At 42.4% G+C, this 19,308-nt stretch overlaps 1 protein-coding gene across 4 annotated transcripts in view; it reads left to right on the forward strand.

The window, feature by feature from the left end:
- The first annotated feature begins 6,532 nt into the window (after nucleotides 1–6,532).
- Nucleotides 6,533–19,308, forward strand: part of WAPL (WAPL cohesin release factor) — a 71,193-nt gene continuing 58,417 nt past the window's right edge. For 2 of the 4 annotated variants that reach the window (XM_030488850.1, XM_030488852.1), the window contains exons 1-2: nucleotides 6,533–6,968; nucleotides 10,254–10,777. In XM_030488850.1, coding sequence (XP_030344710.1) covers nucleotides 10,276–10,777 — 502 coding nt within the window. In that variant the 5' untranslated portion in view covers nucleotides 6,533–6,968; nucleotides 10,254–10,275. Of the gene's footprint in view, nucleotides 6,969–10,253; nucleotides 10,778–11,371; nucleotides 11,473–19,308 lie in introns of those variants that run through there. The other 2 variants (XM_030488851.1, XM_030488853.1) reach the window with 2 other exon arrangements.

Raw genomic sequence — 19,308 nt, forward strand, 5'->3', positions numbered from 1 at the left:
TCTTTGACCATTTCACAGAACATGGTTACACTGTACACAGTGAACCTTGTTAAATGCGGACAGGATTGCAGAACTGGCACAATATATGGCCCTGGACGTACCAGGCTTTTGTGTAAGAGGCAGAAGACACTGCAGCTTTCTTCATGGTGCTGCACTGTAATTTGAATAAAGGTGAAAGTAATTTTTTCAGGGCTGTATTCTGGCAGGAAACTAATGAAGTCACTAACTGATATTTTGTTGCCTCCTAGCTTCCCATGAGGAAATCGTAATTTAATGATTTTTTTTTAACTTTCATTTTATCAGCTTAATTTGCTAGATAGTACATTAATTCTGCCATGACCTTCAGGGACACGTCCATCCAGTCCTTCTTAGTCCCACAAGTTTTAATTCTCCGTGGATTTTCTTTTCCAGTTGTAGTTTATGTTGCTATTCTTTGTATCACTACATATGACCCTTAGAGGCCACACATACTGTGCAGCTTAGTTGTTTGATCTCATATTGCTATGGTTTAATGTTTTGTAACTGCTGTGGAAGTGCTTAGCTACTGGCCAAGTTCTACTCTTTCTAAAAAGTAGAAACAAGTACTTGCGAAATACAAAGGTGAAAACAAAAATCTTGTAAATAAAAACTCAAAAGGGATCTGAATTATAGCATCTGCATATAAGAGACACACACAGACCTAATAAAGCTAAGAGGACAAAGGAACATAATATGTAAGTTTTGGTCATGTGCATGCCCTTTTTAACTGGTGAATCATAGAATCATAGAATAGTTAGGGTTGGAAAGGACCTTAAGATCATCTAGTTCCAAATGGCTGCTACCCGGTTGCTGGAGGAGAAATAGAATAGGACAATGACAGTCCCACCAATGAACTCTGTGTAAGAACAGTTTAACACACCAATTGCTTGTTGTATTTCCATGTTTTTCATTCCCCAGCAAGTACCATGTTGGTACATTTTGGTAGCTTTCCGTAAGGGCTGCCACCATGAAGACAGACATAAATTCAATAATAATGTGAAACAATAAGTTCTTAAAAGAATTGCAAAAAACAAACAAACAAAAAGAAAATCAGGTAGAGGATAAGGTTGGTATTGAATCTGGTTCTCCTATAAGGCTGCAACAGATCTCAGGCATTTGAAAGAGTCAGCCCCCTTTTATTCCATAACAATGCAATGGAAACTTTACCTGACCAAAGAACCTCGACCTTCCTCGCTGCTTTTAAAGTTAGGCTGCATCCTCACTGCAAATGAGGTTTTTATTCCTGAAACACCTTGGCACATTGTAAAATCTTCATGGGAAACAGCACAGGCGGTTACTTTCTCAGCAGAGCTTGCTGAGATAAACTGCATGGCAGAATAAAGTTCTGACCTTGACAATTACAACAAGGTGAAACCCACTTTGTGCTTTTCCCACTAGTATTTCACCACAGGTTTTTCCAGTAGGCTTGCAGGCTGATCACCCAGGGGAAAAAAACTGCACAGAACAACCACTGAGAATTTAGCCGTAGGTGAATGACTACTGTTGGCTCATCGAGTAAAACTAGTCTTTCCAGAGGCTTTTATATTGCAGAGATCAGGCTGCCTCTCACCTCATTGCAAAAGATGGGTGTACAGGCCAAAGAGAAGGTGGAGTCGTGCAACTTTTCCTGCTAGCTGCCCAGGTCTGATTCATTAGTGCCATAATCCAGGGAACTCTTTTTTTATCCCAGAGAACTGGCCGTTTGCTGTACTCTTATGAGCATTCCTTTGCTCTGTCTGGTGGTGCTTGTTTTAACCTTTCAGTTACTCTGTCTTGGTTTGACCACCTCATATGGCAAGACAGCTAGCATATTATGCAAATACTGAAAAACATGATCCAAAACTATATAAAGATCCCCTATTTGAATACCTTTCAGTCTCTTTTCTCTCAGGGTTCAGTGTCAGAAATAAGAAGTATGCGATCCATTGGAAATACCTAAGAAAAGATATTTTTGACAGAAATCAGACTTCCTTGTACACTGGGTTGCAGATCTCCCCTCCCTCCCCACTACTGTATGTTCTGCCTCATGTTTTCTCTGATAGGAAAGTGTATTGGGTTTGTGTGGCAAAGTCTTGGTAGCAGGGAGGGCTACAGGGGTGGCTTCTGTGAGAAACTGCTAGAAGCTTCTCCTTTGATTGACAGAACCAATACCAGCCATCTCCAAGATGCTCTGATTGGTAATAAATTAAACTAATTTCCCCCAAGCCCGTGACGGTAATTGCTGAGTGATCTTCCTGTCCTTATCTCAACCTAGGAGTCTTTCCTTCTATTTTCTGTCTCCTGTCCAGCTGAGGAGGGGAGTGATAGAGCGGCTCTGGTGGGCACCTGGTGTCCAGCCAGGGTCAACCCACCACATCTGCTCTGATCCAGCCGCTCCTGCTCTCAGTGCAACCTAGCTGTTCTCACCCACCGCCATGCTGCTGCTGGTGGTGTTGCTGAGCTTCCTCAAGCATGCATCAGTAATAGTACTAATGTATAAATAACTATTTTCAGAGCTGTTTCAGAGAGGTTGACTAAAGCATAGTAATTAGTTACTTAATGTGTCTCTTTACCCTCCTTTTGCTATGCAAATAGCAAGGGGGAAATTCTAGCCCCAGTGGATTGAAATGGCAAATCCCTGAGTGCTCTGACCCATGCGTGCGTGTGACGCTTGGAGGACAGAAACAGGAGGAGACTGACATTTTGCAAAGAAAAAGCAAAACACACTGAAATGTTTAGCATTCTAAGTGGCACTAGCTGGGACATGAAAGCACTGCAGCAGCTGTGAGTGCAGGAAGAACTGCAGAACATCCTCTTCTCCTGCATCCCTTCCCACCTGGACAAAGGGCAAGGGAAGAAGTACTATAGGAAGCTGGAGAGAACTTGGGAGGCAAATAGTGACTAGCCTGAGATGCAGAAGAATGGCAAGGGAGAAGCTGCTGAGCAGACTGAGAGGGCCCTGGCTTTCATGGTTCTGAGGGGAGTGGTCTGGGCATGAGGAGTAATAGGGAGAGCCGTCCTGTGAGTTAAGCTTTGCTGCTTGGGCAGTGTTGTGCTGGGAAGCAGGGCAAACAGTTATTGAGCTTATTCTCCTTTTGTGGGAAAAGGAGTGGAGCAAGAATATGTTCTGCTGTTAATTTATGTACTTGATATGAAGGATACCTAGTGCTATGGTCCTTTTAAAGTCTGTCTGTAGCTCTCTTTAAGCTGATATTACTGTCAAATGCTAGTTTTTGTTCATGAGGCAGCACTGAGAAACCTTCCTGATAGCTTCTGGAAGGTTGTGACTGTCTTCATCTCCCCACAGAGTATCTGCTGCATGGGAAAGCTTCCGTTTTCTTTTGGAAAAAAATGAAACAGTTTAAAATGTTTTAATGGCTGCCTCAAGACTGCACTATGTGAAAGGCTCTGTACTAGGCTACAGCTCATTTTGAAAAGTCTGTGGTGTTCCCGGCACAGAGATCTCAGAACAGAACCTCAGAAAGAGAACTGGGAGGGTTCTAAAATGCATTAAGATGTGATGTACCCAAACATCTGTTCTATCCTTCTTACATGTTCCTTCTACTGTTATACTTTTATCTCTCCTATCTCCAGCTTTGATGTATTTGAGCTGTGTTTTTCAGTGCTTTCTGGCTTCATTGTAGAACAGCAAAGATGCTAGTTTGTCTTGCAGGGAGGAGTGGAATGGAATGCAACAGGAAGCTGTAGGACTCACTTTGGCTTTCCCAGAAAAGTTTTAAGATGGAAAAGCTGAAGTTGTAAGATGGCTGCTTTCCTCCCACTGCTGTTCTCATGGAAAAACGCCAAACTGGAGTGTTTCATGTGCCTCTTTTTTTTTTTTTTTTTGTGAAGGGTTTTGTGTGGTCGGGTTTTGGCAACTATCAATAATAGAATTCCACGAAAAATATAAGATGCCTGTTGAATTCCACCCTCTTTGAAAATTAAACATAACTATTGCCAGACGTAGATGGGATTTGGCTTTTATTTGCTGAGTCTTGGTACTTGCATATTTGAGGTAAGCCAGATGAAAATAGCAAAGCTTAACATGTTAATTGCCAAGCTCATTAAGTTACGAGATGTGAAATTTTCAAAAGCGTATTAAGCCAGGTGCAGAAAACTGGCCCATCTCTATGTTGTTCTTGAACATAACAATGTTTGTTTTCCATCATCATCTAAGTAGAAGATTTTACCAGACTTGTAGGCTTCTGCTGATACCCAAGATAGGACAAGAAGCACATAAATTAGTTTAATTCATCCTCTGTTAGTCATGTGAAATTGCGTCATGATCATGAATCTGCAGTGTTTCAGATGACTCTGTATGGAGATTCTATACAAAGACTGAAAATACTGTTGGAAATATGAAGCCAGCCAGGGGGTATAGGGTGCGTGAGAGCTTCCAGATGACATTCAGTTAGTCACTGTACTGCAGAATTCTCTAGATTACTGTTTAAATCACTTATGCAGCCTCATGTTTAAGTTAGAAACATATTTCATTTCATTTTAGCTCTTAATTAACTTTATATCCAAATAGAACCTATTTCCAAATAGTTTCTTGGTGTCCCTTCCTTACTCTGGCCATACTCTTCACCTACTCTGGTTCTCAGGACAAAGGGGGTTTTAGTGTTGTAAAGAACTCCACGGAGCCTGACATTATTTTTAGCTCTCATAGTACTGTTTCTTCCTCTTTGTCTAACAGATCAGTCAGTCACCAAATACAACTTTTAGACTCTCACAACAGTATGCAAAACTCAAACTGGTTTAGCTATCCATTTTGCTCTTGAAGTTTAAATGAGCTGCTTAGTAGCTCTGATACAAGAATACTCACAGAGAAAAAAAATCTCACTTCATATATTCAAATTCTGTATTTAAAAAAATGGTAACCTGTTTACAGTAGCTCTTCAACAGCTGAGTCAGGTGGTTAAATACAGGTGACCTTGTAAGCTTTCTTTGAAACAAATCTCAACTGTATCTCAAATGGAGCTTGTACACTTCAGCACAAGGTTCAGTCTGTTTTATCTTCACTCTCTCTAGTCATATGCTGTTGAGTTATATACACTCTCACCACTGTATCCCAGCTTTAGAGAGCACATTCAGAGTCAGTCTGTTCTTCAGAAGTAGTACCAAAAAGCTACCAACACATCAGCAGGTACCTGGTAAAGGCCCCAGATCAACTTACTTGCAGGATCACTAAACAGTACAATAGTCTTGCATCTCTTTATTGAAAGCCAGTAACTTTGCATGGGTTAAAGGTAAAACTAATAAAAAAGTAATGTTTCTTAACTACAAGTATCAAGACAACTCTCACCCCTTCTGTGCAGTGCCATCAGCCTCTTATTTAATTCATTTTGCATTTGGGACCTGTATTTTAAAACCTTTCCTCAAACAACAGATGGCTGTTGTATCATCCAATGTGTTATGAAACCAGTTTAGGTTCCAAGGTTGTAGAGGGGTATTTTGGTTTGCTTTTGCCTTCTTTTTTTTTTTCCTGAGCTCCTCACTCTGCAGAATTACCGGACTGTGAGTATGACATTCTTTTTAATGCACTGTTTTTCTAATAGTACATCCTTAGTTTTCTATTCCACAAGTATTTTATGAAATGCTGCTTACAGAATGTAGAATCGTGGATGTGATGATTGTGTGCTGCCTGTACGCATTTGCTGTATGACACAATCTCCACGGAGTGTTTTTTCACCCTACTCGGAGTGTATCATTAAGTCTCAAAGGTGTGCATAAATATAATGTACGTGGGTGGATGTAACTGCTTTGTATAAGCTGGTGCTTGTGGAAGTAGGAGCTTGTGAAAGCCACTATTTTTACCGTCTGCGCTATCTGGGTTTCATGGGCCTTCTCAGCAGAGCACGTTTCCTCCTTGCAGCGGATGTAAAGGCTTGGGACTGTGCAACCACTGTGAGTACCAATGAAGTGCTGCGATGAGTGCAGGGGGCCCTCGCTCCCCCGGCTGAGGCTGCCAGCTGCTGCTTGGCGTAACAAACTTTTAATGGAGTCGACGTAGGGCTGGTTCGGTGCCCGCCGTGCTCCCACCCTGCTCAGGAGGGTTCCCACCGTACCTCCGCCCGCTCCAGCTGCTTTCTGCCGCCGGGCCGCCCCACACCACGAGGCCTGGCTGCCCGGGAGGCACCAGGCCCACCTCGGGGCCCCTGTGCTCCACCCGCGGCCTGGTGGGGCGCCGGGGCCGGGCTCCGCCGCGGCCGGGCTGGTCTGTCCGCGGACGGTCGCGCTGTCCTCGCCTTCAGAACCGCTGCGGAGGCACTTCCCCCTGGGGGCGCGGGCCCGAGCGAAGGCCGCCTTGGAGAGCCCGCGGATCCCGTCAGGCCGCGCCGTCCCAGCCCGTCCCGGCCGCCACTGAGCGACGGGACCCTCGCGGGCCGAACAGAGCGCGGGGCGGAATACAGCGCGGGCCTTGCTGCCGGCTCCCGAGGGCCTTTCGTGGCCCCGTGCAGGGAGGGGCGACCCCCACCGAGCCGGGCTCGCACCGGGCTGCGAACTACAGCTCCCAGCAGGCGCCGCGCGGGGCGGGCTCGCGTCAGCTCCGCGCGCGGAGCGGGCGCATGCGCGGCGGCGGCGCTGTCAGTTGAGTAAGGCGGGGTGCGATTGGCTGCGGGCGGCGGCCGGGCGTGGGACGCGCAGTGACGGAAGGAGCGGGGCAAATGGCGGAGAGATGGTCCCGGGCCCCGTCCCGAGAGCGGCGATAATCCCGGCGCGGAGGAAGCGGCGCCGGAGGAGGCGGCGCCGGGGGCCCTAACGCCCGCGCCACCCCGGGAGGGTGCCACCGCCGCCGGGGAAGAGGCGGAGGTGTCCCCTCGGCGAGCGCCTTTCGCAGGCGGCAGATCGGCGGCCAGAAAACCGCGGCGAGAGCCACATCCGCGGCGCCGCCCGGAACGCGCCGGGCCAGCGCCCAGCACCCGCCGCCCGCCCGCCCACCCACACCTGCCGCCACGACCGACGCCGAGGTAGGTGCTGGGTGAGGGGCGGCCGGGGGGTGCCCGCCCGGCGACCGAGGCCTGTGCGGGCCGCGGAGCAGGCCCCGGCACCCCGGCGGGCAGGAGCCGCCGGCCGCTGTCCCGCTTCCGGGGCGGTGGCGGCGGGCGCCTGGCGGGGTGCGAGGGGGAGCCGCGGCCGTGTCCGGCCCGCCGGGAAGTTTTCGGGGCGGGAGTCGCGGGACTTTGCTCGGGGGTGAAGTGCGGGCTGGGGCTCGCGGGAGGCGGGGGACGCGGCCTGCGAGACCGGCGGATGCGGGCGGGCTCTGCTGTTCGCCCCGGACCGAGGGCTGCCCCGCGGCCCGGCGACCTGTGTAATGGGGGTTGGTTTTCTTTCGGGGCGGGGGGAGGGGGCAGGGGAGGAAGGGAAATGACATCAGAAATGGCCGGGCGTGCACGGTGGGGTGACCCGGTTCCGCTGGCACCCCCCTCCCCCCGCCGCAGGGGGAGGGAGGAAGAAAAGAAACTGTCACCGTGGGATTTCATCAGCTTCTTCTGCCTCCGTGCATTTAACCTATTTTCCTTTCCTTCGATTATGTAAGAGGAACGGTGTAGCGAGGAGAGACGAGTAGGGATGGCCGACGGGCTTTCTGGGGAATTGCCGGGGTCTTTTATGTTTAGCCGCTCCACCGAGTTAGCGCTGGCAAAGCATTGGGTTGTATTTACATTTCTTGCACTGCTCCAAGTATTGCAGCACAGCGCAGGAGAGAGGAGCAGGGAGCGGAAACAGAGGGAAATTGGCCGAGTTTGTTATTTCACACTGAATGAATAAAGCAAGAGGGAATTTTAAATGAAGTGTCAAAATCCTGATCTTTTGATGTTCTTATGCAAGGAGGAGCCTATGTGTTTCCTTATCTTTAATCTCAATCTGAGATATGAGTTTATAGCATGGTGTATTTATACGCTTTGGATACTCATCTTTCAACCTGTTTACATATTTTGTTTTTGTTTTACAATTGTTACTTACAATTTACAATGTTTATTTGAGTTTTGACATTTTGATTCAAAACTCTGTACGAGACAACCTTGATTTTTAAACTTATAAATAGGAAAATGCAAAAGTGAGGAGCTCTACTTTGGGAAAATGAAGTCCTCTTTGCTACAGGAATCTTTAAAACTGCAGGCCACGAGTCTTAATTTAAATCTGCCATTAGCAGGTGCTGGCAATGTAGTGTTGGAAATGGTTATTTGCATCAGGTGTAGGGGAGGGAAATGTGGCGAGCGAAGTGTTTGGGGTTTTTTTGTAAGAGTTGTAGAGGAATGGAGATGTTAATAAATATTTCACTTTAGTTTCTATAGCTTTAAAAACTGATCTTTCTGGTATAAAATATGTTAGAAATATTTTCAAGCATCGGAAAAATAAAACTAGTAAATTTGATTTATTTTGCGGTTTGTTTTCTACAGTATGTAGGGAAGTCTTAGTTTCACTCTTGTGTGGAAAATAGGGAATTAGAGCTTCTTACAGGGGAGCAAAAAAAGAAAAAGCTTGGCAATGATGTGTTTGGAGCAGGATAGAGTAGGCCGATGACATTGGAGGAAAGAGAGGATGGAGATGAGGTTAAAGGGTAACATTTACTGGGAGCAACCAGAAGGAGTCTGCAGAATGGTGTTTCCCAGAATTCTCGTCAGTAGATAAGCACATGCCTTACATCTGCTAACCTGCTTCCCAAATTGGTGGCTCCTGTATCTCTTCTGCCTTGCAATACCCTCTAGCTGGTAAACTTCTGAAGTTCAAATTTGATACTTCTAATTCACTTAAAATTTGCTCCAACATAGGTGGCCTGATAAATGATAAGTGAAGCTTGGCCTTGTCTGATAAAGGAGAGTATTATTAGTGAGACAGTCTTGTTGGAACGAAGTGATAGAATGGCATTTCTGGAAACTAGTTTGTCGATGTTGGCAGAAGCTGGTCTGGCACTTCAGGTTGAGAAACTGTGAGTGTTGAGAGGAAAACTAAAATATGGAAGACAGACAGTATACCACATATTTGGCGGAATAGTAAAAACAGTTGTTTTGAACAAATAGCTCATGTGAGAAGTTTATTAACCATGATTTTCAATGCTATTTTTCGTATACTTTATGTGAAGGCAGTTGAGATTGGAAGAGTCGGGTTTCCTCGATTCTGTAGCTTAAATAAATGCTCCCTTTTTTTAACAGACATTTTGTCAGTATGGAGAGTAATTTCAGAGGGAAAGATGGGCTTGATTAGATTCAGACTGACTATAAAGGATTCCAATTTCCTATTCATGTTCAGGCCAAACAGAAAAACAAGTTCTGGTTTACAAAACAGATATGATCGTTTTGGTTTTATGTTCTTTTGTCCAGTAGTTGAAGTATTTGTTTTGGGGGAAAAAGAAACAAAGTGGTTTGTCTTCCTTCTTGAGTTAAACAAAAGTAGGAATAGAACACATGCAGGGAACTTTTTAAATGTGTTCCTGTTTAATCTGTTCATATTTAAACTTTATTCCTCTGAGAGGCCAAACTGTGAATCGGGCTACAGTTGTAACAGCCAGTCAACAGTTGTGGTTTATGCTGGTCTGCACAAGGATTCCTCCATGTTCTTAGAATGGATTGAGAAATGTCTTTGTTCCTGTCCCTTGATCAACTGGATTTACTCATGGGGGATTGCTGTGTACCAGTCTTTACCATGGCTGTGCAGATGGCATAAACCACATCATATTACCAAATAATACGATTGCTATGTAAGACTGAGTGTGCGAGAAGAACATGAGTTGGAGTTGTCATCATTGTTTGTGATTAATTAGTATCTAAGATGTCTACAGCAACTTAAAATGTTCTGACAGTTTTTTTGGTTTAACTACAAAGAATCTTTTTAACTCGCACTGTGCTGTTGGGCTCTAGCAGAGAGCTGCGTGTTCTGATGTGATGAAAATACTGTTTAGTTTTCTGCTGGTGTTTCATGAAAGCTGTGCAATCTATGCTTGAAAATATAAAATTAGAGCAAAGCAATAAAAAATATGTATTTCTAGCAGTTTTTTCTTTTTTTTCACTGTGCCATTGTTTTATACATGTGCAAGTAACTGAATTTTGAGTTAACTTGGTAGATATATATTGCAGAAACTTTAGATATAACGACATTCACATGTAAATGAGTTGGTCTATAGAGAGAAGCAGATGATGTATCTGTTACTCATGTGAAATGTACATGCCTGGTGCTTGTAGGCCCTAAAAGGATGGAAGAGAATCATTTGCCCTAAAAAGTTGGTGAATTTGTGTTTCTTCTTTCCTTTCTAACAGAGAATATGAAACAAGAGCCAAAATGACATCCCGATTCGGAAAGACCTACAGCCGGAAAGGGGGAAATGGCAGTTCCAAGTTTGACGAAGTATTTTCCAACAAACGGACCACCCTTAGTACAAAATGGGGAGAAACCACCTTCATGGCCAAATTAGGACAGAAGAGGCCCAGTGTCAAACCAGATATTTCCGAAGCTCCTAAAAAACCCAAAGTTGAAGATGAGGTAACAGAGGATCCATTTGGATTTGACAGTGATGAAGAATCTCTTCCTGTGTCTTCAAAGAATGTGTCACAGGCTAAAAGCTCCTCTCAGCAGGAACTCGGTGAAGCTGCTCAGTCTGAGGACTTCACTCCTCTACTTGAAGCTAACAGCAGAATTAATCAGCCAGACAGTGGAGAAAATGTTGCATCCAGCAAGTGCATAACTTTTGACAATACTGTTCCTCTCTCAAAAGAAAAGAGCACAAGCAAAAACGTGGAAGATGGAGAATGCCAAGGCAGCAGTGCTAAGCTTTTAACTGCAGGTACGTTTACTCAAGTGTCTAGGTAGTTCTGTTATCGTCTGGTTTTTCCTAATCCACATTTAGACTTTGTGTTTTCAGGGGTTGGTTAAATGTTCCAATAAAACCGTGGAGTAGTTAATTCTTAATTGTAAGAAATTGTCAAGAATATGCTATCTAACTAAACCAATCGGGAGGCATTTTGTATTTTACATGTTGGTCTGAGGTCTTTGGCACTCTTATATCTGCAGATTGAAATACAGAGCTTTAGATTCAATGCAGTATGTTAGTTATGCTAATGCCTGTTAGTCTACCTTGAATAGAATAATCTTCTTCCTTTTCTAAAATGTGTTCTGAGCTCACTACATTTGTGGTTTGGTTTGGGTTTTTTTAACATGTAGTATTTTGAAGAGTGATGAGTTGGTAATAACAGAATGCTTTAGAATAGAATTCATAAGTTGCTGGCTTTAATTTAGTGCAGGTTTGTGGTTACTACCATGCAGGTGCAGATATAGCTTACTACTTGCCTTACGTAATTATTTGGGTGGAAAGAGTACTTTTCTGAACCTCAGTTGCACAAAGGTGTATATATACTTTTTTTTAATTTTTTTTTTTAATTAGCACGTATTTACAATGTGTATGTAAAAAGCTTCGGACCCATGAAATGGAATTCTGTCAGACTTCTAGGGGCTGCTTTCAGGCTCTGAAGTGTTTGTAAGGTACCGTGATACTTTTCAGAGGGAAATCACAAACCCCACGGAGCTGAATGTTGCTGTAATTTTGTTCAAGGCATTCTTAGACAAGATCAGATGTTACTAGATCTCATGGTTTCATATAATGGGCTAATTAAACTGCAGCTTCTAAGTTGGGCAGAAGATGACATTAGATGAACCTTGATGAAGATGACACCTACTGACTTGCTCTGGATTATCATAGTCAGCTTTAATGAGACGAATATGTAACTTTGAATTCTCAGATATAGTTAACCTTAGGATGAGACATTTGAGTTGACCTGTTCAGTTGTAATACAATGGACAAGAAGATACTGAATAGTGGAAGGTATGCATAGCTCAGTTATTTGCAAAGTAATTTTATTAGTGATACAACACATGAAAAACAAAAAAATGTTGACTTGGAACTATAGTGTGGCAGACAGTGGTGGGACATGTAGTTGTCTTTTGATTGACTCATTTTTGTTGCTGAAATATTTCTCATTTTCATATGTTGTTCTGCAGTTTATCTAGCTGTATGATCCACCTTCAGTCTGGAAATACAATTTATGTTTTGCTAAGTTTGAATATAGTTTTCGTAAGAGATTGAGTAGATTAACCCCCCAATATTTACAAGAAGAAGAAATAGTTATGCGTTTCCTTCGTTGTTAATGAGAGTTTATAGCAAAGTAGGTTTTACCATAAAATGGCTTCCATGTACAAAAGCTTTGTTAGAACAGTATTTTTCAGGTTGAAAAAGAATATGAGAGAGCAGTGGGGAGAAAATGGGGTAGAGCGCTGAAAATTCATAGTGTGTGAAAGGCCAAGAGGAACAGACGTCAGCAGTTTCATTGGTGCTTCCTGGTTCCACTAGTGTGGAAAATAATAAAATAACAGTATTTAGCACAGACAAATCTCTTAATTTGATGCTTATTTAAATTCTAGAACTCCTTGTGAGGCAATACTGTATATACCATAAATATACACAGCTCTAAAAGTAAGGAAGCTAATGCATCTTGATGGGTAGGTCCATCAGGGGCTGTTTGAGCATAGTGGTGGTCTGGATGCAGAGGGGGAGATGACTTAATCAGCAGTTTACTGAAGGAATTCTGTTCTTGCATGCTTTCCTGGAGTAGTTTTTACTGACTGCAGTTGATCCAGAAGCGGGGAATGATAGGGTGGATCTTGATCTGATGAAACTATTCTTTCAGAATCTATTACATTCTGTTTACACCCGGTCAAATGAAGATAAAGGTCCATTTCATAGCTTTCTTCAGAAATTAAATTCAACTGAGAATGAATCTTTGCTAAACATCCTAGGAGGGTCTTTAAATAAGGGTAAGGAAACCAAGACTGCAGCTTTTTATTTTGGACAGTTAGTCTAAATGGAACTTGGATGGTTTAAGCAGCTATTATGCTTCTGTGTAGATTAATCCAAAATAAATAAAAATTGTCTCTGAGGATGTCACTCAGAACATTGAGCAATTAGAGGCAGTGGTATAGTTAGCCAGCATAAATGTAGATACTTCGAAGGCTTTTTTGTTGGATTGACAGTTCAGTTAAAAAGTTCAATGGCATGAAGCTATCTTTCAGGACTGGAGAGAGTTAATTTTAGTGATTGGGGGGTGAATGTGTGGGGGAAGAGGGAACTTGGAGGAGGAAAAACTGAAGAGCAATAAAAACGTTTGTTGTTCTGTGGTCTTCTAAGGTATGGTGTATGTACTTCTACCGTCTACATGTCCTCATCCTCCCCACAAAAATTTTCTCCTTCCTGGTGACTCTTGAACTCTATTAGATTCAACCAAATCTGTTCAGCAAGCTCTCCTATTCCTGAAGGGGAAAGAAAGCTCGGGGGGGGGGGGACACACACGACGGGGGGACACGACAGGGGGAAGGGCAAGCAAATGGAACAATGTTAATATTCCCAGTGTGAGAGAGACTGCAATGTGAGCTTAACCTTAACCCACATACACCGGTATTATCTCTAGGTATAGGAAACTAGGCTATATTGGTACTGACGTTCATGAAAGTGCTCGTTAACTTGTTTAAAGTGCAGTTTGTTAGTCCTTGTCCTGATACTGACTAGACAATGCATGAACCAAGGTCTCCAGATAGCATGTGCCATCGTTGTATCTGAAGTCTTAACATATGTGAAATAAGGTTAACAATTAGGATAAGGCAGAAACTCTGATTTGACATGGCTTTGGGTAAGCTCAGAGCTACACTTTAACCTGCTAATTCTGCTCCAGATATATTGTCCTGCCTCAGTGTCCATTTCTTTAGACATTAAAATAAAGGTGATGGTGATGCAATGTCAGTTAATTTTAGCTGATGTTTGGTATGAAAAAACAGTCAATGTCTTTGGTTGTTTTAATATTGTGCAACCGGGTAGCACAGTTGATGTGTATCTTTTATTTAAAATGGTAAGACTTGCTGGTTTGTTGTGTTTTTGTTTTGGTTTTTTTGTTTTGTTTTTTTAATAGCCTTCAGTTAGTGTTTGTAACAATCTCATTTTAAAGGCTTTGAGAAGCTCTTAATATGCAAAGCTTCTCATAATCTTACCCTAATGTTGCCTCATCAAGACTTAATACTGATGGAAGAATGTTCACGAGTAATCCTGTACATAACAGGTAATGTACAGATAGTAGCAATTCAGGTGAGTTAGTAATAGCAAAAGAGTATTCAGTGTTAATAGTTACTCTTAGGTCACTTTTGTTAAGGTAGGAGGACTTGGTAGCTAGAAAGTAAGTTGTGTTATTGGAAAAATATTATACTGGTAATTCCTATCAAGCAAAAATGTATCAACTTAGTAGGGGAGGGTTTTTTAGGAGAGAGTCTTATAGTAGGATAAAGTGAAAACCCACAGAGCAATACTTACTTGGATTTCTGAAAAGCCTCTGTGGGTTATGGTTTGTTTGGTCGTTTCAAACTGTTAAGCTTACTCTGTAAGGCATAAAGCCAAATAGTATTTCACACTAAATTCACCTGGACAAAAGCTTTAATATAAAAACATTTACAGCCTTGCAGAGCAAATTGTGAAGTGGTAGTTTTAAAAAAAAATTCTAGTAACTTTGTTCTTAGAATATTTATGTTGGCTTGTGTGTTGAAATTAACATAGTACCATTTTTCAGATGAAAACTAAAGCTTGATGAATTTTAAAAGATGGTATGGCATTTCATAATTGTATTAGTATATGAACACATTTCACACTGGGTAACTGCTTTCCCTACTCACTCTGTTTCAGTTCAGGGAAATGCTACTTCTGGCATTCTTGTGTGTGAGTTTGACTCTGGATGTTGTGGTCACCTGCTGCCTTCTGCTTGGGTGCCACGGTGCTGAGCTCTCTAACTGAAATCTGAGGGGCTAGTCCAAGGTGTTGATGTGGTTCATCAGAGAAGGCACGTGGGCTGGGAGATTACTCTAGTGGTTGCATTATGTTTCTCACGTTTGCACCCCTCCTGTTCGTGTTTGTGGACTATGAAATAATATTACTTATTTACCTTAATTCTGAGTTAAAATATTAGGTTTTTAATGATGCTTTTAATGGAGAAGTATTTTAATTTGGCATGGATTAAGTCTTGATTCGTTTTAAAGCCTATGAGTTTATTTCTTGAAAATGTATTTTGCTTGCTGTGGAGAAATAGAAAATAGAATGGCTTAAAATGTCTTTTCGGAATACAGAGTAGTGGAGCAATAGTATCCCTTTCTGCTGCCTTGTGATGCCAAGTATAGATTTTGCAGTTATTGTCTTGACATTGCCCTTTGAAATTTTCAGGTTCAAAAGGACAAATTATTACATGTAAACTATTTGCAATACTTCCCCTCCCTCCCCCCCCAATATTTAGACTAATTATGAAAATAGCTATTCTGCATCTTATCAGTTGTTACTATGTACTGGTAGTCTTTGTTTCGGAAGTAGTTTTTCTGTTGGTGTTGTAAGGAAACATTTGCCTGTTGTTTGCTATTCAGTTCTTTTGTGTTTCTAGGTAGTTCTTAATGCCCTCGTTTTTCACTTGGGGCAAAATCAAAAGGGCAAATGCAGTCCTTAATAATTTGTGCTTATGCAGTGCAAGAGTGAGGGGATACAACTGTGCTTAACTACTTCGTGACGCAATATGCAGAATCTAGCTGTGTTTAGTTGCTCGAAGAGCAATACTGAGTGAATAGAGTAATTTGCAGAAAATGGTTGTCCTGAAAAGAAGATAGTTCAAGTCGTCAGGTCTGTTCCCGACAGACTATCCTGATAGCACCTTAGTGAATGTGTCTGCAAAGCCTCTGCATCCTGATTATGTGGGTGGGGGAGCCCTATCTTTAGAGTTAAGTTTCAACTTTTCAAGTTTGTTACAGAATTACATTTGACAACAAGATTTGCAAGGGTATTCCTTTCAAATTGTTTTAGAGCTTCTGTTTTGTGCATAACGGTGACATGGACATCTAAGATAATAGTTAGGTCTGAGTAATCTTATCTTCTTTCCTTGGCAGAGTTGTTGAGTGCAATTTATTTACCTCTTGAGGAAGAATTTCAGTTTCGGCATTTTCTGTCCAAAAATGGAGCAAGAAGTTGGGGGAAACTGAATGAGGTCTGAGCATTTGGCTTAGGAGACAGCTGGGAACAACCATGATTAAAAAGCCCTGCAGCTGTGCTCTGTCTGACAAAGCATTAAGAAACTGATAGCAAAGAAGGGGAAAGGTCTGCCAGAAAGTATGTATGCCCATAGAATGTCAGCGTTAGGAGGTTTTAGAAGGCAGTAATTATGCTGCGTATATGGATAGGTGGGGTAAGTCCTTCTTCAGTTGTTTTTGTTATATTTCCCCCTTTTTAAGATATCCTTTCTCCCATTACACAGAGAATTTTCTTGCTGTATCCATAGCCCAAGTTCAAACTAATGTGATACTAGCTCTCTCTCTCTCTCTCTTTCCCCCCCTTCCCTCCCTTGGTATTACTCTGATCCTTCTTAGCAGGTTTGGTGGTTTCTTTTTTTTTTTTTTTTTTTTTTTTTTTTTTTTTTTAAACTTGAATTCAGAAAGCTGAAATGACTGAAATTCCATTTAAATTTCAGTATTCATACTGCTTTGCTAAAATAGCAATACAGGAAGAAGACCCAAATATTTAGGAAGGAATCTTCTGATTTCTCTAACATATTTCTCCTAATGACAGGGGAAATGCATGCTGTGTATGTCCATGGACAGAGTACATGCAACTCTTTTTCCTCTCAATCTTTTCCCAAAGAACAGTGATAATCTCAATACCTTTTTTTGGAATCCATACTTTTAAAAGAATTTTTTTTTTTTAATGGTCTTGTACAATGAACAGTTTTAAAGGGTTTAAGTTTTGACCTTTTAACTTCTTTCATGCTTAAAAAGTTGAAGTAACTTTGCATTCAGAACAGTTGATTGTAGTTTGTAGAAGAAAACCAAACACTCTTAACTGTACCTCATAAGCAGGCCAAAGCATGCAGGAAAGCAGAAGACAGTTGGTGAGGAAGCCATTTCAGGTTCAAACTGCTGAGATATTATTAACTGTATGGAAAATGGGTTTCAATTTCAAACTTAGCTCATATTTTCTTCTAAGCAACTGCTGCTGTGTTCAGTAAAGGGTTTCAACATACTTGTAGTGTCTGAATTCAAACTGACTTAGCCCAAGGATACATTTGCTTTAGCAGTTATTAGTGCTGCTATATTATAATATGCTTTAATATTTTTTTCATGAGGGCTCACACTATGAAAGTTAGTGAAAACAAGCTCTTTTGGCATGTGCCAGCTCCTTGTTTTGCCCATCACGCTTTGCCTTGTTTTCCCTGCAAGGGGAAAGTAGGAAACTTTCTGGATTGGCTTTCTTCTGCTGTTCTGAGCAAAAGATGCCCTTCAGAGCTACCAGTGAGAAAGAATGTGTCTGTTTCTTCAGACTTCCCACCAGAGGTGACCACATGGTTCAGCTAGTTTGGGCTCTGACAACTCTTGTACTACAAAGTGTAGCAGCCCTTCTGACCATTGGATTTGATGTTGAACAATTTCTTGTCTCTTCAGGATCATTTTTATTTTGGATTTCCAACCAAGTAGTCTTGCATGTGGTGGTGTACAGTTCTTCAAAGCTTAATTCTTTCTTGGAAGACAAAAAGTAGTTTTCTTTCCATAGGAAGGGGTTTTAGCATTGTTTACTAAAATGGCAGTTTGTCATTCGTTTGAGAGAGTTGTGGACTTTGCATGCAAGTTGGGTGTGGGCACTGATAACATGCTGTGTGGTATGCTGGGTTTTTACATAATATTAGTGTCTGGAGTCACATTATAATTCATATTGTTATGAATGTGGGTATACAGATGTGAGGCAGTGTTAAAAAAACCAAACAACTGTTTGTGTCTTTTAAGTATTTACTCACCAGAAGGAAAACAGACTTTAAATGAGGTTTTCAGAATATTGTAGAAGAGTTTTTTAAGCAAGATTAGAAAGAAGAGAGAAGGAGGAATGGTAGTTATTCCAGATGCAGCTACAGATTGAGCGAAGAAGTGGTCCAGAGCAGCCCTGTGGAGAAGGACTTGGGGGTGTTGGTTGAGGAGAGACTGAACATGAGCCAGCAGTGTGCACTTGCAACCCAGAAAGCCAACCGTATCCTGGGCTGCATCAAAAGAAGTGTGACCAGCAGGTCAAAGGAGGTGATCCTGCCGTCTGCTCTGCTCTCGTGAGACCTCACTTGGAGTATTGTGTACAGTTCTGGTGTCCTCAACATAAAAAGGACATGGAGCTGTTGGAGCAAGTCCAGAGGAGGGCAACGAGGGTGATAAGAGGGCTGGAGCACCTCCTGTATGAAGACAGGCTGAGAAAGTTGGGGCTGTTCAGCCTGGAGAAGGGAAGGCTGCATGGAGACCTCATAGCAGCCTTCCAGTATCTGAAGGGGGCCTACAAGGATGCTGGGGAGGGACTCTTCATTAAGGACTGTAGTGATAGGACAAGGGGCAATGGCTTCAAACTGAAACAGGGGAAGTTCAGGTTAGATATAAGGAAGAAGTTGTTTACAGTGAGGGTGGTGAGGCACTGGAACAGGCTGCCCAAGCGAGTTGTGAATGCTCCATCCCTGGCAGTGTTCAGGACCAGGTTGGACAGAGCCTTGGGTGACATGGTTTAGTGCGAGGTGTCCCTGCCCAAGGCAGGGAGGTTGGAACTAGATGATCTTAAGGTCCTTTCCGACTCTAACCCTTCTATGATTATTCCACCTGTGAAAGGTAAGCTATAAGACTATAGGTACAACTGGGACAAAAATATTTATATGGGAAAACAAAAAGGGAAGTTACAGGGCTTTAATTTGATAGAAATTGATGGTGGTCATGGCAGCCAGCACAGTAGTGACAGTTGGGGCTCAGCCTTTCACTGGATGGAGCCACAAGAATAGCTCTGGTTCTGAAAACATGAAAATCTGTTAGGTTCATGGGATGAAAATAATGGTTTATCAGAGATGCTGAACGCTGTGTTACTAAACTGCTGCATCTGGGTGATCTCAGAGAAGAAAAAGTGCCTTCTGCCTTACAAGCTGTATGTTTAGAATAGCTACACTAACTGAAATGAAGAGAGATAATGTGGTTGAGAACTTGTTTTATACATAGTCTTAATAAATTCCAACTTTTCATATGAATTTCCGTAGAGTTTTGGTGTTCCAAATGCTAGAAAGGAAACAAGCAGACTATTCTTAAGGAAAATAGTTATGTGATGGCAGTAAATTAAATCTTACCACTTCAGTGTTTTCTGGGGAATTCTTGTGCAAAAGATGCCACTTAAACCATGTGCAAAGAGACAGCGCCTGTCCAACCTGCATGCAGACTGGTTGGGAACTCATTTTGATTCAAAGAGCGTGA

This window comes from Strigops habroptila, chromosome 5 (genome assembly GCF_004027225.2).
Source record: "Strigops habroptila isolate Jane chromosome 5, bStrHab1.2.pri, whole genome shotgun sequence".
Taxonomy (NCBI): domain Eukaryota; kingdom Metazoa; phylum Chordata; class Aves; order Psittaciformes; family Psittacidae; genus Strigops; species Strigops habroptila.